The sequence below is a fragment of the Mus pahari genome, chromosome 17, assembly GCF_900095145.1.
Source record: "Mus pahari chromosome 17, PAHARI_EIJ_v1.1, whole genome shotgun sequence".
Classification (NCBI taxonomy): domain Eukaryota; kingdom Metazoa; phylum Chordata; class Mammalia; order Rodentia; family Muridae; genus Mus; species Mus pahari.
Window position 1 is genome coordinate 11226636 of NC_034606.1, and position 27592 is coordinate 11254227.

At 41.3% G+C, this 27592-nt stretch overlaps 1 protein-coding gene across 5 annotated transcripts in view; it reads right to left on the reverse strand.

Annotated features, from left to right (window-relative positions):
• Positions 1-571: 571 nt before the first annotated feature.
• The window catches only part of Sybu (syntabulin), a 104222-nt gene continuing 77201 nt past the window's right edge, over positions 572-27592 (reverse strand). For 4 of the 5 annotated variants that reach the window (XM_021216411.2, XM_029548039.1, XM_029548038.1 and 1 more), the window contains 4 exons: positions 11862-11964; positions 6236-6439; positions 4051-4200; positions 572-2363 (listed from right to left, as the gene is read on the reverse strand). In XM_021216411.2, coding sequence (XP_021072070.1) covers positions 1262-2363; positions 4051-4200; positions 6236-6439; positions 11862-11964 — 1559 coding nt within the window. In that variant the 3' untranslated portion in view covers positions 572-1261. The remainder of the gene's footprint in view (positions 2364-4050; positions 4201-6235; positions 6440-11861; positions 11965-27592) is intronic. The other variant, XM_029548040.1, reaches the window with a different exon arrangement.

A 27592-nucleotide genomic window follows, 5' to 3' on the forward strand; every position in this document is an offset into this window, starting at 1 on the left:
AGATGCTACTCTTGGAATTTCCCTCTCCTGGGAATCTAGCAAGCTTAAAAAGCCACCCACCTTTCCTGGAATGAGTTCAAACATGCTGATTATGTGTGCAAGCAGCTGCATGCCTTATTTAAATAAAAAGAGCTACCCTTATTTTCTATATAATACTCTTCAAGGTCGGGCATATTTACTTTTTTTGTTTAAGAATTTTCATTTTTAAGTGTGTGCGAGACAGGGAAAGAGGAAGGGAAAGGAGAGGGAGAAAGGAAGGAAAGGGAGGGGAAGGAAGAGTAATAGAGGGGAACAAAGGGGAGGGGAGGGAGAGAGTCTTTGTGAGTATATGCCACAGTATTTGTGTTGTGAGCCACATGGGTGCTGGTAGTGGAATCCAGGCTCTTCACCAGAGTAGTTGACTTCTGCTCTTAACTACGGAGCATCTCTCCAGGCTTTCATTTTGGTTTTAGGAATTATTTTTTCTTTCTCATTTTCTGGTTAGCTTCATTTTTTTAGAATCTTTTTGATAAAGAATGGTCTATTTATTTGTCTTATATAGTAGTAAGTTCACAATTGTAGGAGACGAACATTTAAATGGAAACACTAACCTTTATTTTCATGCTGAAGTGTGTGGGTACAAACAATTTCCAAAAAACACTATATATAATAAGCAAAAAATAAGTTAGTACATTGTAAATTTACATAGTTTCATCAACTGACAGGTTTAAGAGCAAACGAGTCTTTTAAGACTTTGGAGCTACATTAAGTTAAAAAAAAAAAATCCACTCAAACTTTATCAACCTCAAGACAATAAAGAGCTATTCAAGTGTTCTTTGAACCAATTACACAAGTACATTTTTATTTTTTGGTTACAGTCCCCTGCTATGCACAAGAGCATTGGAATGCTGGAACAATTACACATTTTCAAACGGCACAAAGCAAAGCAAGGAGTTAACATGCCAGCCTTAGAGAGGCTGTGGTGAAAGTGCAGACTGCATTTTCTCTTCCTGAACCATTAGTATAAGAACGGGTACCTCAGACAACACGGCAGGGGCATAAGCATGCTTTCTACACCACTCTGGTGGGACAGCTACCAGAACCAGGTTTCCATGCCTTGGAAAATACCTCTGGTTTAAACAGTGAACAGGCTTCAACTGACTATAGTGCAAATCAAATAGCGAGGAGCAAAACTGACAGAATAGAGACTTCCACGGACCACCTGCTGTTGCTCTACCTGGCACCAGGCCACACAGATACATTGGCACACAGTAACAACTAATTAGGTTTTCATGTGGAAAGCGGTGCGGCGTAGTGAGTGTAGGGCCACCACACAGCAACCGCGGAGCAAAGCTCCGATGTTGTAGACAGGATCTGTACCCCCTCTCTGAGTACTGAATGCCCACAGAACAGTGGGTACCACAGGGGCAGCCACAGCCAGTAGATCTACCAAGAAACTGCTGCTCCAGTACTGCCTCACAACACTTCCCTGGGTAAGCGTGAGGACGCTGTCCAATCTTTCTTCTGTGTAGGCTGCAAAATCTAGCTCTCTCATGAGGCGATTTGCACGGGCTTCCATAGCCTCCTTGCTGAATGGGACCTCCACAGGAGACAGAAGGATAGCTGAGTTGGGGCTTCTTGGAGTTAAATCAACCATTAAGGCAGAGATAGATTCTGAGAAGCTTTCCATCGAGTCAGCTCCAGATTCATCTGGAGATGCCGAGCTTGTGGGACAGGAGTCCTGCAGCTTTAGTACACTCTGAAGGAGCTCTGAGATGGCAGGGCTGAATGGCACCACATCGGTCTGCACGGCTTGCTCCACCACCGCAATGCCCTCTTCCTGGCTCACCAAGGGGAGAGCCTTGAGGGTTTGTGGCCCTGGAGTGGAATGAACAAACTCCAGGTCGCCGGATTCTGTGGTGGTGGCAGTCACCATCTCATCTAACAGATCGGTGCCCTCGGCCATGCTGTCTCCCACCAGAAGCTCACTGTCGGCACCTTCCTCTGTTATCTGTTCTTCCAGAGATAACCCATCTGCCATCTTGTCAAATGTGCTGCTCAGGGGTAAGCTCTTCTCTGGGGAATCAAAGGAAAAGTCAAGACACAGTTCATCCCTCAGGGAACTATTGTGTGCCATCTCCATGCTTTGAAGCAGAGATTCCAGTTTCTTGTTTTGGATGTTTATGTCCACAAAGTACTTCTGAATGCCTTTATCTTTGTCAGCCAAGCTGCTCCTCATAGTCTCAATGACCTGTTTGAGCTGTTTAATCTCTTTTCTGGCTTCTTTGAGTGCCAACTGTGCCTCCACTCTGTGGCACTCTTCCTCAATCCAGTCTTCCCTCATTCGAGCCAGCTGAGACTTGAGCTCCATGATTTCAGACTCCCTATAGGGAAGGCAGGCACAGTTATAAGCAAAGTCAACTTTGAAATAGCTAAGAGTCGACAGCAGCCACAGCACATGCTCTTCCAACACAAAATAAGTTTCAGTTTCAGATTTTTGTTTTGTTTTGTTTTGTTTTGTTTTTTGGCAAGTATTAGCCAGGGAACTTCCCCCTCTAATTGTAAAACAGCTAAGTTAATAATAGTAACCAGAACCAGAATCAAAATAGCTGCCATTGTTTCCTTTTTGAATACTCAATGTGGAGCAGAGTATGTTCCAAGTACTTCATTAGCATTATCCTCTACACCAAACTTATTTTGTATTTTACTATTGATTTCTTAGTCTACTTCTAACTCTGTAGCTTATTCCATATATACATATATGTATATATAATAAATATATGAACAGTTGTGAAGAAAGTACCGATTAAAGAGAAGCTAAAAAAAATCAGTTATAGCCTTGTATTGTCTTGTATATATATATAGTCATTATATTCCAGTGATCCTCTTTAAACAGTGAAATGTTATATGTTCAAGAAGAGCTTTCTAAAAGTTTCTTATTCTTTCTCATCTCAGAGAACAATCAATCTGCAATATGCTGAGATGACTATGAGATGTCTTACTATTCACAATAACCTATTATAAAAACTTTACCAAGAAATTCTTATATATAATTTTTTCAAAGTCAGTGTAAATATATATTCTCAGGTTACTTGCGAATACAATGATCAATCAGTCCACATCTTCATGTACCTGAGGGCAGATAGTGTTGCTTCTTTAAATTTAGGCTTGCCAGTTTTACCAAGTTTTCCTGCTTTCTTATGCCTCCTCTTGCAAGGGCTCAAGACTTCCCCTGGACTTTTCATAAATCACAGTAGTCCACAAAGTTCATGTCTCTTTCAGTCAGGTGTAAGTCAAATTAAATCGGAAGATGAAAACCCCTTGCCTGTACTGTCTGTCCAAATTTACCAGTCAAGGTAACGGATTCCTCACAGTATCCTGTCTGTGGCAACACAGGATTGGAGACTGTCACTTCCTAGAGAATGCAAGTACTGCTCCCACTAAGAATGCAGCTCTGTACTTACAGCTAGTACATCTAAGAGTACTGTCCCAAGAGGAAACTAAAAAGCAAAAAAATCTGGCTTGCTCTTAACATATCAAAAGTTTGGGACTTTTTTTTTTTTTTTCTCTTTTTTCTTTTGCGTTTTATCTGTGATAACATCTAGACGACACTGTTTTATTGCTTAGTTTAGTTTTTCCCTCACATCTTAACAATAGTCCAAGAATAACGAAGCTCTTCCTTCAGCATAGCTAGAGCTGGCAGGAGTCAGAAAGCTTTCCTTTCTCTCCAGAGATTATCGGGGCTTGCTTGACTAGGCCACTGTGACCTGCTCTGCTGGAAGTAGATTGTTCCTACAAGTGTTTCTGCCATTTAAAAATAGCCGCGTACACACCCAATTCCTTCTGGCAAAACTGACCACACCCAGGAGAAAGGATCTCCTCTACCCTAGTAGCTCCCAGGAGCTCCTGCAACAACAAAGGCAAAAACACTTGTGAAATGAATCTGAAGACTTAAAAAGTAAAATAAAAATAGTTTTGCCTTTCATTCTTCAGTATAGTCTTGGTCCCTGTGTCACTTTCTGTGAGGAAGGAACTGTGCTAAGCCTCCTGGTGTGGGAAACCCAGATGTACCTCTCATGGAGTCGGCGCTCTGACTCCTTCAGCTTGGTCCTCAGGTGCCTCACTGTGACCTCCTTCTGCTGCAGAGGAGTCAAATACTGTTCTGGATTTGGGGGTTTGACACCATGATTTTCTCCACACGACATGTATCTTCCAGACCTTCTGAGAGAATTCAAGCAATAAGATGTTACTTTGTGCCTGTTTCCTTTTCTTTTTACAAATATTTATTTTATGCGCATTGGGGTGTTTTGCTTGCATGCATATCTGTATGAGGGAATCAGCTCCCCTGGAGTTGGAGCTACAAACATTTGTGAGCTGCCATGTGGGTGCTGGGAATTGAACCCTAAGTCCTCTGGAAGAGAACACAGTGCTGTTAACCACTGAGCCATCTCTCCAGCTCTGCCTGATTTCTTTTCTATGGCAATAAAAGGATGATAATACACTAGATGTCTGTGTACACACCCTTCAAATTGGGACATAATTAAAACATAATGAGCATTGAGCTTTTGTAATGGGATTAATGTTCTTACCAGAGATCGTAAGTACTAGAAGACGAAGGAATTGAGAGTAAATATGATCTGAATGTATTCTATACATGTATAAAAGTCTCAATGAAAACATTATTTTATACCGTTAATATATGCCAATACAAATGTTATAAGAGCTCTAGAGAGTTCTCTAGATCACTTTATTCTTTGTAAAGATTCACTAAAGAGGAATCTCCAACACATAAATGAGTCCTCCCCAGAACTTGATCGTGTTGACTCTGTTTCAGACTCATTCTTCAGAACTGAATAAACGCCTCACTAGTGTTTGTCACCCAATCTAAGGTACTCTGCTCTAGCAGTCCAACTGACAGCTAGAGAAGAATGACAACAGTGTGCTGGCCCTGAAGTCTCAGAACAGCTGACTGTCAGGGGATGGACTGTAACACACTGGCCAATCTTAGGGCTGTTTGTTACAAGGAAGACTGAGGTAGGTGTATGTGTGTTTGTGGAAGGATGTTTCTGCATTCCAAGGCTTAGGAACTGTTTTATATGAGGTAGTTCATGGTTGTCTATGGGTGTGGGTTATCAGCTCAGATTAACATGCAGTTGTTATATTAAAGAACAGTGTGTGGTAGGGAAGGGAGATCAGGGGGGATGGAGAGAGCAAAATGACCTAATTTTCCTCACAATTTGCCCCTGCCTAAAGATCTTGCTTATTATCAGTTGAATTTAAACTGTCCTGAAGTCACTGTCAGTATTCATGTGCTGATTTGATGGGAATGGAAAGTTCCTTGTTCAGAGGGAACAAGGCCACTCCACTCTTCCCAGTGTGTTTTGTGGAGAAGCACTCAATGTTCTGCAAACATAGCCCAGCTGGAATCTTGGCCCTTCTCAGGCCTGGCTATGCCTGGGCATCCCGGCTATAAGAGCGCTGACTAATGAGAATAGGCTGTGGAGGGCTGCCAGGTTCTCCTCTAACTCTGGACTCAATTCCAGCCCCCATGCTGCTTGCTCCCCGTGCATACACTATGCTCAGTATGGCCTGTGTTCAGTTCCCAACCCTTTAAGCCCTCCTCCTCCCATCCCTTCCTTCTCCTTCCCACCCCGCCTCAACCTACTATTAACTCCCTACTCACCTTTCGGATATCACTTCAGTTTTATTTTGTTAATGTGGCCACTCTGACCACTCCATCATGAACTGGACCCCTGCCCTATCTTTTACATATTCACATTCATATAGCAACAGATAGTTGCAGAATAATCTAGATTTGTTTTTTTTTTTTTTTTTTTTTGTTACTTGATAGTTAGAATCCTTCTTTGGCAGTGAGCCTGAGGGCCATTTCTGTTCACCACACTTTATTCTCAGTGTGGCACACAGACCCTGTTGCTGAATAAGCATTTAATTATCACATGAACACCGCACAATTCCTCCCTGTGCCTAAGAAAGGAGAACAGCCCTTGCCACCGTGGCATTTCCCCTCTCCATCCAGGAACTGTTAGGACTGTCAGGTGTTGTGTTAGCTTGTGGTGGTCTGTGTTCTTTCTGCATCAACCCTTAAAGGATTAGCTAACTGTGAGAAAGAAGAGAAGTATCTTATTAAATATTAAAATAGGGAATCAAAAGTTACATACTTTTTCCAACCTTTAAAGAAAAGTCCTAAACTGGACAAATTAAGAAGCATGCAATTAGGAGACAAACGGGGACTTACCTCATGACTGGACTACAATCACTTCCTTTGTAGGAGCCGGAGTTGCTGCTACTTGGAGAAGAAGGGGCGTAACTAGGGTGGGTGTTACTGGGACTCAGTGGATTCCTGCACAGCATAGACACAAGGTCTTTTTCCCTTGGGGATGGTGGGCTGCTGCCAGACTTGTGGGATGATGCTCCATTGTTCCGCCCATGAGGGCCTCGGCTGAAAGAGGATTACAGGTGCTAGTTAGAATCCTTGTGACTGGAGATGCCAAGGTATTGTCCCTTTGCTCCTTCCTAAAGCCGGTTATTATTAAGAAAATCAGACTTCTAGAGTTGACTGGGGCATATGGCCACTGATATTTGCTCTCCTTGTATCATGAGCACAAGAGACCTTGTGTTTCATCTTTAGACTTTTGAGCTTATAATTTTTGTTGTCTAGCATGATTGCTGAAACGAGCTAACAGGGTGTGAGTCTTGGCACTGCCATTTACTAGAGATTTAGGAAGGCCACTTTATGCACACACACACACACACACACACACACACACACACACACCCCTACACAGACACAACATGCAAACACCAGACACATTCTCTCTCACATAGACACATACCATATATCACACACACACACCATAAATACAAACTTCCTGACTTCCTTGCAGAGCTGGTTGGAAAACTAGGCTGATGTGGTACACTCCTGTAGCACTAGAACTTGGGGGAAGAAGGTAGTTTAGAGTCATCTTTGACTCTATTAACAAGTTGAAGGGCCAACCTCCGTTGCACGAGACCTGTCTTTTTGTTTGTTTGTTTGTTTAAAGATTAAATTGGAAAAGTAAACAGGTTTATTCCAGAAACTTTGTGCAACTTCTGTGTGCTCCAGACTGGTGTTACAGGATCAGCTTGTTTAGGTTTTCCCTGTTAATCTGGTTCCAGTGATTTGTTATCCAGTAGAGTCGAAAAACATCCAGAGAATGTGGAAACTACTTAAGCAGGATAGCATGTTCTGTCAGGAGTATTGCTTGGCATTACAGGGAAATTAAGATGAAGATTCTCATGCAGCAGCATGGCTGGCTGAGCACCTCTGCTCTCTGATGCAGGTCAGTGAGAATTGTTAGTGCTCAAGCCTGTGGGCTCAGTGCCTGCAGTCACTAATTTAAATTCAAATGTAATCTCTACTGCTGTCAGCCAAGGGCACTGCACACTAACAAGCCCCCCAGATTCTAAACTTACAAGTTCTTTCCTCTTGAAATCATTCAAATAGACTGAGTCTCCCTTTCACAAGGAAGGAGACACTTTATATGAAACAGATGGGCTGATGGCTTGGTGACAAACCAACTTCAGCAGCCCAAGGGTGGGAAGAACTTCATGCGTAGCTCAAAGGAACATGTCCTCTGGCTTGGATTTTCTTTTCTATGCTTCACTTCCAAGCCTGGCACTGGTGACTGTATTTCCCAATGTGACAACAAGAGAATATGGATGGTTAACCCTTGCAAGAGACGAGGGACTATAGAGATCTATCCATAACTTTGACCTGGGAAATTTTATTCTGTTAACCATCCTTTCTGGCTTCTGGGGTGCTGGTACTGTTCCAGATACTTTGTGAGCACTTGGCTTTAACCTGTCAGAATGGTGCGAGCACTGCTTTCCATTTACCCATGGATCACTGAGCCTTGGGAAGAGAAATACAAGAGTGTGTAGCTGAGCTGGAATGTAAAACCACGGACATTTAAAGTTTCTTAACAGCAATGTTTCCCACTTTATAGAAATGGAATAAATTACTTTGGTCCTGTAAACACGTTTATCAGGTTGTCCTTTAGATATAGTTGTTCTCTGGACAATTCACCTGGGCATTCCCCCATCTACCTTGCAATAAAGTACTAAGGTACATGATCGTGACAAGCATTAAATTAGTGATTTCATAAGATGAAAGAGAGAAAAAACTCCTCAAGCTATAAAACACTGCTTGTCTTATAAGACACATAATCAAGTGTTTCAGGACATGCATATCCTAGTGCCTTAAAAACTAATTAAAAATTTTTCATGTTTAAATTGTTACTGTTTCTCCTTTTATTTACCCCATTTTAAATGTTAACAAATATGGAAATAAACATCACCAGTCTGGTCTACAGTGTGAGTTCCAGGACAGCCAGGGCTACACAGACAAATCCTGTTTCGAAAAACCAAAAAAAAAAAAAAAAAAAAAAAAAAAAAAAAAAAAAATCACCAGTGATTGTCATCATTTTCAAAGGAGAAGCTAGATTTCCATGTTTGTCATGGCCACAGAAAAGCAAGTCCAATGCTTGCCTCCTCCATACACCCTAAATTCTTTGGTCTAGGAGGAAGAACAATGTAGTTCATATAAAAGAGAAAATTCTGCTCATCCTGTACCTCTAAACACCTGAACAGAGTAATGTAAAAGAACAAATCTAAACCTCACCAGAATCCATGGGATCTATATTCCCTAGTCATTGGCCCTTGACTTTAGCTAGTGTCCCCACCATCATTCACTGCTGTTTCTTCCTTCTCCTTTTCCTCCTCCTCCTCCTCCCACTCCACCACCTTGTCCTCCTCCTCTTCTTCTCCCTCCTCCTCCTCCTCTTCTTCTTTTTCTTCATCATCATCATCATCATCATCTTCATCTTCCACGGCTGTCATTGTTTTGAACTTGATTGTGTCACTGTCACTATTCCAATTTCATGTTGAGGCCTTAATTGTCCAGACTTCGGATATGACTAAATCTGGAGACAAGACCTTTAAGGAGGTAATTAAGTTTAAATTAGAGTATTATGCTGGGCCCTTATTCAACCTGATTTTATAATAAGGGATAAAATTCAGACACAGATGTGTACAGATGATGATGATGTAAGAATACAGGGAGGTCAGACATCTTGAAGCCAAGCAGTGAGCCTCAAATGACAGCAATCCTACCAAACTTTGATCTGAAAGCCCCTAAAGTGGCAAGTGAGTTGTCTGTTGTTCAGGCCAGCAGCACCGGGGCTCATTGCAGTACAGTTCAGTAGTAGAAGCAGCATGTTTGTTTTCTTTTAAAAATACACCTTTCCTGTTTTTCAACCAAATTCTCGACCCTTGTGATATAGTTACCAATATCAGCTCACTTAACTCAGTGATATTCCCTCTATTTCTGTTTTCCTGAATAGGGACTAAATGTAGAATATTTAACTCATAAACAATGATATATTTGATGCCAATTCCAAAAAACCCACATCTCATTCTTTCTTCTATAGTTTCTAGACTGATTAATGTGTTAGTAGTTAAAAAGAGAGAGTAACTTCTTTAGATACATCAGAATTGGTTAACGAGTTAGTTAATTTGAGTTAGTTAGTCTCTACAACTTTGGGTTTTTTTTTTGTTTGTTTGTTTGTTTGTTTTTTAAAAAAACACCTGTCAAAAATCTTTTCAACAAATCCACCCTTCCCTCAAATAGCACCCCTTTCATTGAATATTCCTGCTCTTATAGATGGCCTGGGTTCAGTTTACAGCACCCATATGAGGTGACCCAATTGCTGGTCATTTGAGGTCCAGGGCATGGGCACCTGCAGCACCCACATGCTGTACATGACTCATTAGGCACAAATATATATATATATAGAAATTAAACAATAAAAACAATTCTTGAATATCTGATTTGCATGAATATTTTTATGTTTATTACATCAATTGTTGATTACTCTTCAAAAAAAAATGCTGATTTTCAGCCTAGAATGTTTTCTCTTTGTTATTGACATCTTGACATCTAATTGAAAACCCAAGTCCTTTTGAATTGCTTAATAAAAATTACCTGTGGGGCTCATTTTCCTTGGCACCCTTCACATGAGGATATGCTTACTTCTCAGGGGAGACTCATGCCTACTAAGAGTGTTTACGCCCCTCTCCTGTGGTGCAGGAGGCACTTTACACACAAAGAAGAGAGGGCTTGGTAAAGCAATAGTGCTTCTTTACTGTTGACCAACCCCACTCTTTCCTTACAGCTTTGTCTAGATGAGTTACTTCTAACGTGAAACTGCGCTGGAGCTATCTTGGTTCCCTTTATAAACATCAGGCACCAGGAGAAATAGGAAAGATTTGCAGTGTCCCAGAGCTTTAAGCTTGTGGAAATTGGAAGGATCTTTAAAAACATATACTATTAATCCTCAAGAGAATTTTTGAATGTAATGGCCCCAGGACAGTAATATGACTTAATAAAGTCAGAAGTTGTTCTCTAGTTGGTGACAAGATATCTCTACCATGCCTCTTCAGCCTCTGACATCATCACTGACGTGTCTTGGAACTAGCCCATCAGAAACAGAGCCATGCCCCACTGCACTCTCTCTATGGTCCCCGTGCCTACACGCACACATACACACACATGCACACACACACACACACACGTACACACACACGTGTATGTGTATAATATATACATATTAAATATTCCACAGTGATTTACCCTTGTATTATTTTTGTGCATTACTGGAGTGATTATGGCTTTCTCAGTGAATTCTTGCAGTTGATGCTCAATGACTACGTATTGAGGAATAATGGCACTATTAATGGTTAGTTTAATCCTGAGCGTTTAATATTGGAGAGAGAAGGGCCTCCCTGAGGAACTGCTGACAGCTAATAGCTGCTGAAGAAAGGGAAATCTTTTTCTGTGGTGCCCCCTACACACAGGTGCACAGATTGGCAGTGCTAACTTGTCATAGTGAGACTTTTTTTTAAGGATATGAAGTTGAGAAGGGGATGTGTTAAAAGGGATGGCAGGGGAGTTGGAGGTAGGAAGTAGGCAAAGGTAGGATTATATTTCATTGTTTACAGGTATGAAATTCTCCAAGAATAGATTTTTAAGTTTTTTTGTACTGAAAAAAAAGAAAAGAAAGAAAGAAAAAGAAAAATCCTGAGCTTAGAATTCCCCCACTAAGTGTGAACATTGGCATGCATTTTCCCATAATCCTCTGCCCCCAATTCAACTAATATTAATAGTGAACAATTTATAATGCCTACCACAAGCACTGCCCTAGCCAGAAACCCTCTAAGGTAGGTATCATGATAACTCTATTTTGCAAATGAGAGGTGGAAGTATAGAGAAATGAAGCCCTTTGTTCGGGGTCATGCAGTCTCTGGAGGGCCTTGCCAGTGTAAGGTCAAGACAGCCTGACTTCAGAAGGCACACATCCAGCTGCTCTGTGTTGCCTTCGGCAGTGGGCTGCCCACAGCTATGAACTTAACAATTTTTTTTTTAAATCATTTCTTCCCAAGTAAATGACTACTTTATTGAAAGGACTTTAGCTGCTTTGCCGATGGCTAGAAAATGATAGGGTCATAAGGGGCAGGCTGGGTGCAAAGCTTAATTTCTCAGAGCATATACAGGTGAGTAAGGGATGGAGCATGGAATGGAAGGAAGAGGGCTCAGAGCTAAGGTCTGGATGACAGATATCAGGGGCAGGGAGGGCAGGCTCAGGCATAGGAGGACAGGGGGAGGGGCGAAGTAAGGAAACAGCCTGTTGCAAATCACTGTGGAATACTTAACAATAAACCTCACTCCTAATAACAAACTCAGAATCCAGGTGGTTCCACCCAATCTTATGGACAGAAAGTCACCTGCATAGCTTCGTAATTACAGAGCAGGAGTCAGTGCCTACTTGCGTGAGAAAGAGGTTCTCTTGTTTCCTGTCGTGGACATGTGGACCTCAGGAGCCGAGATGCTGCCTGTGCTGCTGGAGGAACTAAAATCTGCTTCACTGCCTGAAAAACAACAGGAGAGAGAGAGAGAAACAGAAGCATGAAGGGAAGGAGAGCCAAGAACAGGCAGCTAGCGCCCTGCCTCCCAGGTCCCAGCTCCCCGAGCTGCATGCTCTAACCCTGCAAGTGCCAAGATTCCAGAGCTTCCAAAAGCTTTGTGCTTTCCTGGGGCAGAGAAGAGAAAGCACAAGCACAAGACACCATTTCATAAACACACTAGAACAGAAGGACAGGCAGATGGTTACTCAAAGAGCCAATCTCCAGCAGACTATAAACAGTGGCTCAAGCAGGGCAAGGAATTCCAAGACCCCCTGGGTGGCTCTCACCAACAGGCTCACAGTGCCCAAAGTGTAAGTAAACGAAAGAGTACTGAGGGGGCAAAAGTAGTTTCCCAGCATTTATCTTGGAGCTGTTGCAGTCAGCTCCTGATAGTTGAACTTGGCACTAGAGTCAGCCAGTCAGAAGCAGTCAGGAGAGGCACTGGCTCCAAGAGTGGCTTGAAGCAATACTGTCTGATTACAGACATGACTTTCTATGACAGCAGTTTAAATGTATGTATATATATTTAGAGACAGAATCTCAACCAAAACAGAAAATTGAGGTTTCCAAAGAGAGTGACAATAATGTGACATGTGAGACAGAAACTTGGGACTTGAACTTTGAGGTGGGATTGTTAGTTTACAAGGTAAATGACTCTGTGGGAAGAAGTGACGGGTTTGAGACTGGAATAGTATTCTAAGGGTCGGAATCATGTACACCCATTCTAATAAAAAAGGCATAGTTGTCTCATATCAACAATGGAATTATTTCCATTAGTTTTCCAGGGAAGTGAAGGGGAGGGGGCAGAGGCAACAGAGAAGCAATAAAATAGGATGTTTCAAAACATATGAAATTGACCATGGCTTTGGAAACTGAGTCTACGTACATTCTGTTTGACATTCTTACTCAATTCTTATAACATAATTTGTAATGTCGTATTGGCCTAGAACCCAGAACCAGCTTCATTTCTCAACTGAGGGAACTATGAATGATCCAAATCCTTTCATTTCTCACAATCAGTGAACAATTATTATTGCCACAATCATCAGTCAGTGTCTCTTAGATCATCAGCTATGTTATGAGGCACTTTCTGTCATTCAATCTTGGCAATTTTGTAAGGCAAGACAGACATTAATTTCACCGTTGTATTATGGAAGAAATAGAAGTAGATTGGCTCTAGGCTCATGGGAGGTTAATCAAGGGTAGGATCAAATCTTCAAAACACACCTGTGATTCTGTACTTCATTCCTGGGAGAGCAAAGAAGGAAGCAAGGGGATCAACAGACATCCGGTATCAACTGGAAATCCACAAGAAGAGCCTGGTACAAGGAGGAGCCAGAGCTGGGCCCCAGCTGTGTAGATTTTGATAGGATTGCTTAGTTCCATCAGTGGGAATAGTGGATCATAGCAGGACAGAGAAAAAAATCCTCCTCAAGCTTCCAGAACCCCACAGGGTGCCAGCTTTCTTTGGAAAGAGTCATGAATGACCTGCTAGGAGAACAATAACTTTCCTTCCCAGTTCCTGACAGATTAGAGTAACATTTCACCTGAGACCCAGACAGCAATTCCTTATGCGTGGTAGAAACGCTCTGTGAACTAAATTGTTGTTTCTGTATAATACCCTTAGCATTTGGCAATCTCAAAGAAGAGTGATTGGTTGTGTGACCTGGCAACACACTATTCCTGACATCCTGTTTCTCCAGCTTTGTTTGCTAGCAGATCATCAGGTTGGTTACTAAGCTACAAAGATGGGCAGTTTTCAGAAATATATCATGTGGTTATAGTCTCCAGGCTTAAGGTATTATTTTCATAGTGAAATTACTTGGAAACACCCGGTTTTCATTTTGTAAAAGACATGCAAAATGTCATGCGATTTAATAACTGCCTGCATAAAACCAGAAATTCTTGAACAGAAACAGACCATTACTAAAAATCCAAATTTTTACTAAATATCTAGGATGTCTTTGATCCCTTGTTGTTAGGTCTTCAAACTAAAGGGTTACCTTGGTTTAACATTTTATTGCTACTCAATATTGGAACTCAATATATTGACTCTTACATAGTTTCAGTCTACGGTCTCTGTTCTAGTACATTCTATCTTCTGCACATCTGCAAAAGATTAGAAGCCGCTTTCAGGGTGGCCCATAGCTGCAGATGTACTCAAAACAATTAGTGAAATTATGCATATGGTACTTCCCATCTATCTCAACTGATGATTTTTTTTTAATACTTATTAATTTAGGGCCTCACGGATAGCTCAATGGATAAAGGTACTTGGTACACAAGCTTGAAGAAGCTGCACAAGACTGGTAACCTGCGCTTGGGTAATCCTAGGTCCCAAGTAGAAGCGGAGGGAATCAATTCTACACAATTGTCCTCTGACAGCCATACACGTACACATACACACACACTTACAACACACACACTACATTTTACAGAAATTACAATTTAGTGAACATGATATAAGATCAATGAACTTTTTTTGAGATTTTAGTTCAATTTTAGATGGGGTCTTACTGTGTTTCTAGAGTAGCCTTGAACTCCTGAACTCCCATATCTTAATAAAATGAATAAATAATACTCTACTTATACGTGTTTTCTACTATTAGAAGCAAATGTTATGTACCAGGGACAATTCCACACACCTTTATGCAATACTTTATTTATCATAATAACACAGACCCAATGAAGTAGAGACAGTCACCATGAAGTTGCTTGAGGTATTTAGGTTGACACAACTAATAAGTCAAGACTGAAGTCAAGGCTTAAAGTCATCTAATCCTAGTGACCCTGCTTAGAAACATAGCTAATATTCAATGAATACACTTTATCATAGGAATTGATATACTTGTTTCACTGGCTAATCTCATTAAATTTCTAGAAGAATTTTGAGACAAAGGATATATTTAACAGGAAGACTTAACACCTACTCCATTTCCATAGGGATTTGGAAATGTCACTGGCCTGTAGCAGTTTTGTGCCCAAGAGAATATTTGCCTAGTCATCTGTTGTGTGTATGTACCCACTTGGAAAGTCACTGGAGATACTCTGACAAGGCACTAGAAATGATTTGCTTATTGAAAGTTGGGACTGGAAGGCTGATGGAAACTAAGAAACTCGTGTCACCCCCATCTGCAGAGCTTTTGTTTCTAACTAGACTCATTATTGGCCACCTGCATTGGTGACCATGGGCAACAACAAGAAGGATGACTGTGGTGACCTTCATGACCACAAATTCCTGGAGACTAAGAGCCAGCAGTGCAAATCAATTTTCAGGCAACAAAAATCTATATCCAAAAGTTCTCATGAGTATTTTGTTTGCCTCTTCATGTAGTACCATTGCTGTGTACTATAGAGAAGTTTTGTTCTTCCTTGTAGTTAATGCTAGAGTTAAAAGCACTTGGTGCAGAGTTGTCAAGGCCACAGACTTAAAGAAGAAAACAAGAAACAAATTCCAGCTTAAGCTGGAAAACTAAACTTACTTTTAAATCAATGCTTGTGTTTGAGTCTTGAGGTTGCTACTTTTAGGCCTCCTTTTGGGACACTATAGGGGTCTTAGACATTTGAGCACGTGGCAATCCTATCATCTAGTAAGCATTGATTAAATCCTTCTAAACCACCCATGACAGTGTCTGCAAGTCTTCTGCTATCCTTTGTCATTACAATTATCTAATTAACTCAGGTTAGTCTTCTATATCCTCAGTTCAAATCAAGGCAGGTTTCTAATCCCATTCTCATCTCCTTCACCCCCACAAATACACAGTTATTCTCTTTAACGGACTCTAGGTAGGATAGATGAGTCGCTTTCACTGAAGTCAAGCATAGCATCATGGAACAGCTGGAACAGTGCACACACAGTTACTCCAGACACTACCGAAGGCCCTAGAGCACATTTGGCGAGGCTGACTCTTAGCTGGGGTGGCTTTGGCGCTCAACCACAGAGAGCATCTGAGAAGTAAACATTCAACAGTCAAACAGAATCTTCTGACTCTTTAGCCATCTAAGGCTGCTACACGCTACAAGTGCTGTTCAGAAAAAGGAACTTGTGATAAATCCACTGAAGGCAAAGGCTTACTTGTATTTTGAAACAGAAATGTTCTTTAAAAGCTAGAAATATAATTTTCATTTTTATCATTGTAAGTTCAGAACTGATTTACTTCTATTGTGATTGACACTCCAGTGTTGGAGCACCCATATACATAAATATATAGATAAAAGCACTCGGAAGAAAAAAAAAGTCCAAATTTAAAGTATTTAGTTGTAATGTGAATTAAAATAAAACTTCTAATGGGCAGATATAAAAGTCAATAAAAGAGAATAGGATGAGAGGCTAATCTCCTTATATCACTGAAAACTTATATAAGTTAGGAAAAGAAAACAAACCAATAAAAGAAATGAGTAAATGATATGACAGGAAAATAAGAACATGCAATATACATGGCAAACTACACACTTTCACTCAAAACATTGAGAGTACGGGTAAAAACAAGACAATCTGCATTTATCACACTGGGAAAATGTCTGATAGTATGTGTTCTATTAAGAGTGTGTGAAAAAAAAAAACCAGAGCCAGTGAGAGTATGTCTTGATACTATATATATATAAAAAGAATGTTGGATTCTTCATTTTTTTTTTTTTTTGTCTCTCAGGAGCATCTGAAAGATACTCTTCATGTCTTTTACGAGGAAGTGGCTAAATCAGGAAAGAGAACAGCGGTCAGGAACACTGTGATCAGGGGAAGAGTAACATAGGTGAGTTGAAATGAGAAGCACGTGAAGACTGCTGTTAGATTAAAACAAGATACAGGATTATAGATGTAGGGTATCTGCTTTTGTGTAAGCAAATCTTAAAACCACATGCAATTTATTCTATTCTAGAACATTTACTCAAGAGATAATAATGATATGTCAATCATAGCCTCCTTTTGGTATCATAAAGTAACTTGGGAATGGGCAAATACAAACACATTTTTACTTTACTATCATTCCTGGTCATATGCATATTGTTCTTATCACAAAAATATAAGTGTGGTGACATATGTAAAGGTTTATCTTGCAAATAATAGAGACATTGAATGTAGCATTAAGAGGCTGCTGGAGTCAGGAGACCTTTGAATCCAGGCTCTGAATCTTCATTTGGAAATTGGGCAGAACATAAAGAAAAAGTCCACTTCTCTTCTAGTTCCATTTCATGGGCCACACAGTCAGTTGTGACATCCATTAAAAAATGCACGTTCCTATGTCACTTTCTTTTATACCTTCAGAATTGGACTATCTATGGGTGTTACTCAGGCAAATGCATAATTGTTAAGCTCTATGCTAAGGGTCATGCATGCTAAAGTATAGTAATCATTAACTAGCTGATGGTATGCTTATTAATGATTATATCAAGCACGTTCTATGTACAAACTCATGTTCTCTTTACAACAGTCATACAAGGTCGGAATTGTTATCCTCTTTCCTATAGCAGATCCTGACATGTGGCAGGACAAATGGTCAACAAACATTTGCTAAGTAAATAATATATTAACGAGAGAGAGAGAGAGAGAGAGAGAGAGAGAGAGAGAGAGAGAGAGAGAGAGAGAGAGAAAGAGAACCCACCTAAAGCTTATGAGAGATTTTAAATTTTTAACCCAAACTAAGAATCTAGTTAGAGGCAGTGCCTTTGGTTAGAAAGTATTCACTTTCCCCTCCGTTGCTAAGCTTTCTTTTTGCCTTGTTTAAAGTTCTCTCATCCATTCTTGTTCAACAGGTGCATTGCCTGAATATGTGCCAAGGACATGCAGCTGAGCCAGCAAAGATAAGGGGATCAACTGGGAGGAGCTGCCCATGACCTGTGGCTCTTTTAGAGACTGCTTTTGGACACCTCCTCCTCACATTCTTAGACCTTGAAAGCCACCTGGCCAGGCTTTTGAGTGCTATAGTAACTTTCCCTGGATTGTTCTCTGCTAGCACTTTCCATGGATTTTTCTGAAAGTAAGACTAAGACCTAATGGCAATTCTACAGCTTCTTGGAGTAGCAGCCTGTGGGCAGTCTGTGTTAGAATTTTCTGTCTTTAGAAACTGTATGAACACATATACACACCACACAGTTTTGCTTTGTTTTAGGAGCTCTTAATTGAACTTTTCCAGGGGAAACTACCTTTGCTATCAAATGATTATAAAGAAATGTATGAGCTTAGTACAGTGCTTATTGTGGATCTTTCTCAGGGGCAGGCATGATATTGTTTGTAATTGTCTTTCAATCCTTGTACTGTAATTGTGGTTTTACTGAAATAATAATGAAAATTTATTGAGTATTTGCTGTATAACCAGTGTTGTTGTCATTTCTTAGTAAATTTCACATGAATTTCCACAACCATTTAATAACAGTATTCATGTATTCGACCTCATTTGATAGGTAAATAAACTAAGGTAGAAAAGGGGTAGATGTTCAAGATTCCACAGAGAACACACACACACACACACACACACACACACACACACACACACACACATGAGCGCGCGTTCTTCAAAGGTATGCCGCTTTCAGGCAAATTCATAAAAAAGCTTGGGAAGCAAAGTTAGTATGACACTTTGCAGTTGACCCATGGTTTAAGGCCCTCATGATCCATTTTAAAAGAAGGGTCATAGATTTGGACTGGTTTGTAAACCAATCTTTCCTTTGATATAGCCCATTTATGACAGATACTGAACAGAAAAGTCAGGACCCTCAAATAGGGTTCTATTGCCTCTTGTGTAGGTTCAGCATTGGGAGCAAGCTTGATAGCAGGTGGGCTCCAGGAGTTGCTTCCCCTCCCCCTGCTGCTTTTGGAAGAGTTCCACACTTACTGGTCAGTCATGAATTTCAATCTAATTGATTATCTTGAGGAACTGGTAAAGATGGCATATCTTTCCTGAAGTATTTTTCTAACTTACATATTACTCATTTTTTTATCCATCAGTTTGATGGGCGGAACAGTCTCTGCCCCTTTAACAAAGCTAGCTGCTGGAAAGGATGTTGCTTCTATTTAAGAAGTGTTCGTCTAGTGTTTACCAAAATGAGATGGCTGCTCTTCACGTCTGGCACGAAAATCTAAATCGGGGAAGAGGGGCACAAAGGTGGTAGTGGTGAGTGGAAGCAGAAAGCCCTGTCAGGAGGCAGGAATGGAGGAAGGTGAGGAAGGAGTGGGGGAGCAGAAAGTAGACAAGATGCTCACAATAATACAATTCAGGGCAGGGCTGTGACTTTAAGTCCAGAATACAAGACAAAAAAAAAAAAAAAAAAAAAAAAAAAAATTTTTTTTTTTTTTTTCCTCTTTTAGACCTCTTCATCCACTNAATTCAGGGCAGGGCTGTGACTTTAAGTCCAGAACACAAGACAAAAAAAAAAAAAAAAAAAAAAAAAAGATAGACATATTTTTTTTTCCTCTTTTAGACCTCTTCATCCACTCTTTTCTTGTGAAGACAGTAGTATTATCAGCTTGTATTGCCAAATCTCAATGAAAGAAAAACTCCCACTTGCTGGAAATAAGACAGCATAAAATTTACAACTCACTGCCAAAGCATCCACCAGGATTCTGAAATAGCTTCTCATTTCCATACTTCAGTTCATTTACAAACCAACTCTGAAATCTAACAGCCTTAAATGTCTCCTCTCATCTTTGTCTCTACTGGTCATTAACGTTCAGGGTACAACTCAGTCTACTCTGCAAGTCAGCCTTCTATTCATCCTTCACAGGAGAAATGAGAGCATTCTAGTCAACAGCCCATCAAACGGTGGAGTTTCACTCTGGCTTATACCCTTCCCATCCCTATAGCATCACTTTTTACCCTCATACTATTGAATATACCAGTGTTATAATACTGGACTCAGCCAGGCTTTGGTTCCCACCTCCTCATGTTCTTTTATCCTGGCTCATGAATTACTTTTTGTTTTTATCACATGTATGTTCATCCCTGTGAAACTGTTTTTTCTTTTTTTACTTTTTATGAATATGCACTAGCTATGTGGCTTTGAGAAAAGTTCATAAACTCTGTATGCCTTGCATTCATCCCTGAAGGGAAGATTACCATAGGATGTGTCACGCTGAGTTCTGGGAGCTATGTAAGCTGTGTAAGTAAACAAAGTAGTGGGGGCTGGTGAGATGGCTCAGTGAGTAAAAGCACCTGACTGCTCTTCCAAAGGTCCGAAGTTCAAATCCCAGCAACCACATGGTGGCTCATAACCATCCATAACAAGATCTGATGCCCTCTTCTGGAGTGTCTGAAGACAACTACAGTGTACTTACATATAATAAATAAATAAATCTTTAAAAAAAGTAAACAAAATAGTGTCTATGTTACAGGATTGCTAGTATCTTAATTCTCTTCTTATAATCACCCTCTCTGAATCACATTTGGATCCCAACCTGAATGGAAGCAGAAGCAGGAAAAGGATGTGGAGCAGGAACTCAGGAGGGGTGAAGCAGTCATGGTATATGGAGTGGAAAAGGAGAATTCAGAACAGACACATGAAGAAATAAACAGTAGAGAATCTGGTAATGGACGGTAATGACCCCTCTTTTTGCCTTTAGAGTCTGAGAAATAACTTGTCACTGTTGTGAGAAACTAAACAATGCAGAGCCACTTAGCAAAGCCTTCTGGAGGAGCCTGTGGTCCATGAGCACCTGCTGGAAACCAAGAGTTCAACAAGGCAGAGACATTGGTTCACATTTTTATGCCCTACAGTTCTTTTTTCTGCCTAACAAACACCAGGTGGATGCCTGGTCTTTGTTTCAGGAAAAGTCAAAGATCACAGTAAGGACATAGTTTTCCCAAAGAGAGCTATACAGTCTACTTCTGGCTAAAGGACGAGGGCATCAGGCAGGAGGAACACAGAACTAGCCAGCTTCTGAGACTATCATTGACTATTGGAGAACATAGCGCCTAGAGCAGAGAAGCAGTCATGAGGACAAGGAGCCAAGAATAGAAATGACATGAGAATAAGAAGAGATGATATTCACAAGGCCACAAAGGTGACTTGGAGATAAGTGAACTTAAAAAATCCTCCTGAGTTGTGGGACTCCAAGTCTATGACTGGTAACATCAGAAGTTGCTCTTACTTGACACAGTTCCTTCTTAGTCTCCTCTCAGAGGAAACATGTGAACACCATTGTCAGATGGATGGATACCAAACAAAAGACGTATCTCATTTCCCTATACTATAGCCTCTGATAGTCTTCTGATACACTACCTTAGTGGTCATTGTGCATAAAGCAAACAACTGACAGGCAAGATAGGAAATAGAGAGGCAAAGGATTAAGTCACACTGCTGTGTGGACACCAAACATGTCATTTCTCTGTAGAAGAGTGACATTTTATTATTCTCTCTGTATCCTAAAATCTATTTCTTAGTTTCTTTATTATGAATCACAGAGACACAGATCGGCTTAAACATAATCTTTGGGGACAATATAAAAATTTTCCAAATAATTTTACTGTGATTAATTTTTGTTACTACTTAATATTTTATTATTCAATCCATACAAAACTTTATTAATTCAGTCTCTTATTGATGAGAAAATTAAATGTATTTATTATCTAGTTTTTAATTCTGTTTTTGTTTTGTTTTGTTTTGTTTTTTGAGACAGAGTCTCATGTAGCTCAGGTTGACCTTACCTGAGGCTGATCTTGGACCGCTGAACCTCTTCCTTCTACCTTCTACCTTGCAGGATTATAGGTGTGCCCCACCATGTCCTGCTTTATGTGGTGCTGGGGAGTGAACCTAGTGCTTTATTTATGCTGAGTAAGCACTCTATCAATTTAGATACGCCCCAACTCCTAGATTTTTCAATCTGATATTTATTTCATCTCCAGGAATGCAACTCCTTCCCAAAATAGTCTAGAACAAATCTATACACATGCCAGATCCATAGATAAAAAGAAATGTTCTACAGAGCACCTGGCTTTTTACTCACTTCCAACTCATTACAGAGGCCAAAGAGTTCAGATAACAAAACCACCGCCACATAGAAGCTATGTTCCACTCCACCCCAATTTTCAGGTCCAACATGGCTGTGGTCACGCTGCCCCTTATGATACTTCCTCCTCGGCTTGGTCTCAAAACATTAAGAGGTTCTTCATGCCCTGGTGGCCTTTTCGGTGTTTCTACAACTCTGCCTCTTGCATTGACAAGGATACAAGTCAGTGGATGTGAAAAGTTAACTAAGTTACTAGATTTTGCACACAATCTCTCTGAAGGTGACAACCCTGGCCACAGGGAGGTGAACAGGGGAAACAGGTGGGTGACTCTGACCATGACAGCTCAGAGCTTGACGCTCCTTTTCAGACCATGCACTAGCTTTGAGCTAAAAGTAAAGGAAGTGTCTGAATTTTAAATGAAGGCTTTGTTTCTTTGGTTTTATTTTTTGAGACGAGAAAGCCGCCATTTAAAGGTCTCTATTAGAAATCACTCGACCTGGTTTGGAGTTGTTAAAAGCAAGGTGAAGATGCTGTCATGTAAGCATCCCTGAGCTAAAGCTGATGCGGTGCCAACATGCCTTTGGGGAGTTACATAACTGCTTGCTGAGCAGGTCAGGCAGTGATGGGACCTATTTTAGACCAGTCTTTGTTCTAAAAGTCACCCGTGATCATCCTTCTAATTACTGTGTGGTTCTTGGAGGATGCATTGGCATCACTTGGAAACATGTTTCTGACTCACTGAGAATGGGCTTTATGAACTTAAGTAACTCACAGGTGGGACAGGACTCTGTACTATGGAGCCCTCCAGGTACAGAAACTCCAGAGACACTGCTCTCAGGCACTCCTTGCCTGAGATGACTCGAAAGGCAGTTTTCTCAGAGGCTGCCTCTGACAGAATGGGACAGAAGGTTTGACTGTTTGACTGTTATTTCAAATATAGTTCTACACTATAGTATATATTTTAGGAGTTGTTTTTTACACATTTTACATCCAAAATGTGAAATTTTAATTAATTTGACTTGGCAGAGTAGTAACTCATACTGCCTGTGTTCCATGCAAGTGTCAACCCACTCTGCTTGAGTGAGTTCTAGCCAGTAGGTTCGGGAATCACCTTTCTACTTTTCCATTAGGACAGTGTGACCTCAGACAATTGCTTAACCTCACTGTGCCTCAGTTCCCTCATTTCAGTGAAGTCATTAAAGAATTCCTTTTGCTTGGGAATACTGTGGGCATTAAACATCATGATGTTTTCCTTAATTGCACAATAAGGATTCTATATCATCATCATCATCATCAGGCTGTTGATCCATGTGCAGCCATGCTTAGTATGTCTGCTGCTGAAGAGCTTCCCTAGATACAATTCACAGACCACATGAAGTTCAAGAAGGAAGACCAAAGTGTGGATGTCCTTAGAAGGGGAAACAAAATACTAACGGGAGGAAATACGGAGACAAAGTGTGGAACAGAGACTGAAATAAAGGCCATCCAAGACCACCCCACTTGAGGTTCCACCCTATATATAGTCACCAAATCTGGACACTATTGCCAATGCCAAGAAGTGCTTGCTGATAGGAAGGAGCCTGATATAGTTGTCTTCTGAGAGGCTCTGCCAGAGCCTGACAAATAGAGAGGCGGATGCTCACAGCCAACCGTTGGACTGAGTAGAGGTTCCCCAATGGAGGAGTTAGAGAAAGGACTGAAGGAGCTGAAGGGGTTTGCAACCCCATAGGAAGAATAACAATATCAACCAACCAGACCACCCCAGAGTTTCCAGGGGCTAAACCACCAACCAAAGAGTATACATGGAGGGACCCATGGCTCCAGCTTCATATGTAGTATAGGATGGCCTTGTCAAACATCAATGGGAGGAGAGGCCCTTGGTCCTGTGAAGGCTCGATGCCCCAGTATAGTGGAATGCCAGGGCAGGGAGGCAGGAGTGGGTGGGTGGGGGAACATTCTCACTGAAGCAGAGGGATAGAGTGGGGCATTGGGAGGGAACTGGGAAAGGGGATAGCATTCAAAATGTAAATAAAGAAAATAGCTAACAACAACAAAAAAGAGCTTCCCTGGGAATTCTTGCATAACAGGAATGAGCCTGCATTCTCAGGCAGGATAACATATTATAAATGTGTTTTTAAATAAATTATCAGTACCAGAACACCGATTAGATGAGAGTTTTTACTAGTGTGGCAAGAAGAGCCCCTGAAACAGCGTCAACTATATCATTTCTATCTGAAGTTCTCGTCTTCCTCATCTGCTGATGAAAATTTCCCTCTGAAAATGCCATCATGACATCATTCACCTTTTTTTTTCTTCTTTTACAAGTGGCCTAGGCGACTGCTTCTGGTGAGCTGGTACAAGAACCAGGGTCTTGTTTTCAATGTGTCACTACAGACTGTCGTCAGCTGCTCAACCCTGGATGTTGATCTCCCTTCTTCTCATCCTGTGTACTCTACCTGAACTTCCAATTTTTTTCTCTTATAAATTTATTCTCTTATATATCACATCGTGACCACAGTTCCTCCCATCCCCAATGCCTCTCTTCCTATCCACTCTTCTTGCATTTCCCTTCAGAAAAGGGCAGACCAGGAATATTAACCAAACATGGCAAATCATGTTACAATAAGACCAGGTACCTCCCCTCGTATTAAGACTGGACCAGGTAATCCAGGAGGAAAAACATCTCAAAAGCAGGCAAAAGAGTCAGAAACAGCCTTGCTTCTTCTGTTAGGAGTAAACAAGTAAGCCAAGCTACACTCGTGTAACATACATGCAGAAGGCCTAAACTAGATCCTTGATTTTCAAATCAGTTTCAGTAAGCCCGGTGGGTCCAGGTTTGCTGATTCTGTGGGTTTTCTTGTGGTGTCCATGGCCCTCTGGCTCCTAACAGCCTTCCTCCCTGCTCTGCAGCAGGATTCCTCAAGCTCCGACTACTGTTTGACTGAAACCACCACTTTTTACTTGCAATTTCCAGGCTATGCCCAACCATTGGATGTGGCCCCAGATACTTTGTCCTGTATTCTGCTTAAGAGCATAAATCTCCTTTGATAATTCCCTCCTTAAGCTCTTCCGGGTCACTGTGTCATGGAAGATACAAGTGAGACAAAGTTCACTGTCCTTAGCGTGACCTATGATGTCATGTTCTGACACTCGCTGTTCCTTCTGCTAGAATTATTTTCTTTCCCTCTAGGCTTGTCTAACTACTACCTGTTCTTCAGGTCTCAGTTGACCTTTGACTTTTACCTGCTTCTAGAAGAGAGTGGATGACCCTCCTTTATGGTCTTAGCCTCCTCACAAGCTTTCATCACATGGCCTGGTTATTGCAGACATGCTTTAACATACTTGTCTATGAGCTTACTCACCATCACTTCCAAGAGAACAAGGCTGCAGGAAGTGCAGTTACCCTGACAATTTGCACAGCACTAAAAATTCCTTCATTGTTGGAATTCAGTGATGTCTCATGGAAGGAGTTGTGATCAAGCTAAATATCTTTTTCCTATGTTCCTTTGGGTTGAGTTGAAGATTGATATTATTTATAACAAATCAACACTCCCTTCATTTTACCTCCATCCATCTTACCCAACTCTCTTAAAATTCAGTTAAGAGTACTAGCCTGTGGCTGGGAAGGCCTGTGTCTTATTCTTCACTGCATCCCCAGAGGCAAGCATGGTGGCTGGAATGTAGTAGACTCAAGGAATGTCTCATTCATCAATACTACCAGATTTTTGTTAATTACAGAGTGATGGCAGGTTGGAAATGGGGAGGGAGGGAGTATGCAAGTTGCAGATGAAGGGACAAACTGTGAAAAAAAATTAACCCCTATTGACATTGGTGTCAATCACCAATTATAGAATTATAGAAAAAGTCCCAGGTGAATGCAAAAAGGAGCCAGTAGTAGTTCTCCATTCCCTGAGAGCCACATATGAAAAACACTCCTCTTTTTTTGACAGGATTGAGATTGTGATATAAAGTGCATGTCTGGAATTCAGTAGGCATTTGATACAAACATTTAAGATACTCTGACAAACAAAGCTACCATGTGCACTGGGTGATAGCATGCTTCAGTACCCAGAGAGGCCTGACTAATGAACTGCCCATCAACCTCCAGGGAAATCTCTGACAGTATGTCATCCTGCTCTATCCTTGTCCTTATCCCGTTTCATGTGCTTAATTGATGACATGAACAGAAATGTGGAAGGCACAGTACTGGCAGCAGACTACAGCTCCACAGGCCTGGAAGGGATAAGCAACAACACATGCCAGTGTTGGATAACAATCCTGTATGTCCTCGGAGCCTTCTTGCTCAAGAACCCCATCTCTGCTGTTCCCTTGCATCCTTCTATTCCTAGAAAGAGAAAGGATGAGGGACCTAAAGTTCTGAGAGATGATGAGTGTCCCCATGTTGGTGCCAACTCTACTGAGTCTGAATTCCTCCCAGTTTGGGAGCTGATTATTATAAGAGACAAAGATCTAACAGCTGGATTCCAGGGTCATGACATTTAACTCAGCTTATTTCAAGTACGAGCTGTGTCTTGTATACTCTAGGGCTCTGTGTGTGGCAGCAATATGAAGAAAATAGTTCCAGCACTCAGCATTTCAGAGAGTTGGCAGCGCTTACAGTCAAGCAGCTAGGCTGCATGATGAACGTAGCACACTGTACTGACTGGTTTTGTGGGTCAGCTTGACAGAAGCTGGTGTCATCAAAGAGGAAGGAGCCCAGTTGAGGAAATTCTTCCATGAGATTCAGCAGTAAGGTATTTTCTCAATTAGTGATCAGTGGGGAAGGGACCAGCCCACTGTTGGTGAGTGGTGCCATCCCTAGGGTGGTAGTCAGACCAAGCAAGTCATGAGAAGTTAGCCAATAGGCCACACCCCTTCATGGCCTCTACATCAGGTCCTGCTTCCAGGATCCTGCCTTGGTTGAGTTCCTGTCCTGACTTTGGTGATGAACAGTGATGTGGAAATGTAAGCCAAATAAACCCTTTGCTTCCCAACTTGCCTTTTTAGTCATGGTGTTTCGTCATAGCCAATAGAAACCCTGACTAACACACACACACACACACACACACACACACACACACACACACACACGGCACAAAGTACACAGCAGAGGAAGGCATTCTTGGTGAGAGTGAGGGCATCAGGGCAGTTGGCTCTGCAGTAGGGACAGGTGCTACCTGAGATGAGCATGAAGCATGAAGCAGAATGCACTAAGGGAAGGAACCTGAGTTCAAGGAAGAGGAACAGAGCAAACAGAACCATGGAAGAAAGGAAGCAGATCAAGTGTGCCGGCCATTCAGTCCTTTATTTGAGTGGAATACAGTAATCAGATGAGAAAAACTGCAGTCAAAATGGGAGTACTGTATTGAGACATGAAAACCGAGAAAGCCGAGCTGAAGGTGGCTGCAACCCTGTAGGTGCAACAACAACATGAACTAACCAGTACCCCCTGAGCTCGTGTCTCTAGCTGCATATGTAGCTGAAGATGGCCTAATCGGCCATCATTGGGAAGAGAGGCCCCTTGGGCTTGCAAATTTTATATGACCCAGCACAGGGGAAGGCCAGGGCCAAGTAGTGGGAGTGGGTGGGTAGAGGAGCAGGGGCTGGGGTGGGAGTGGGCTATAGGGAACTTTCGGGATAGCATTTGAAAT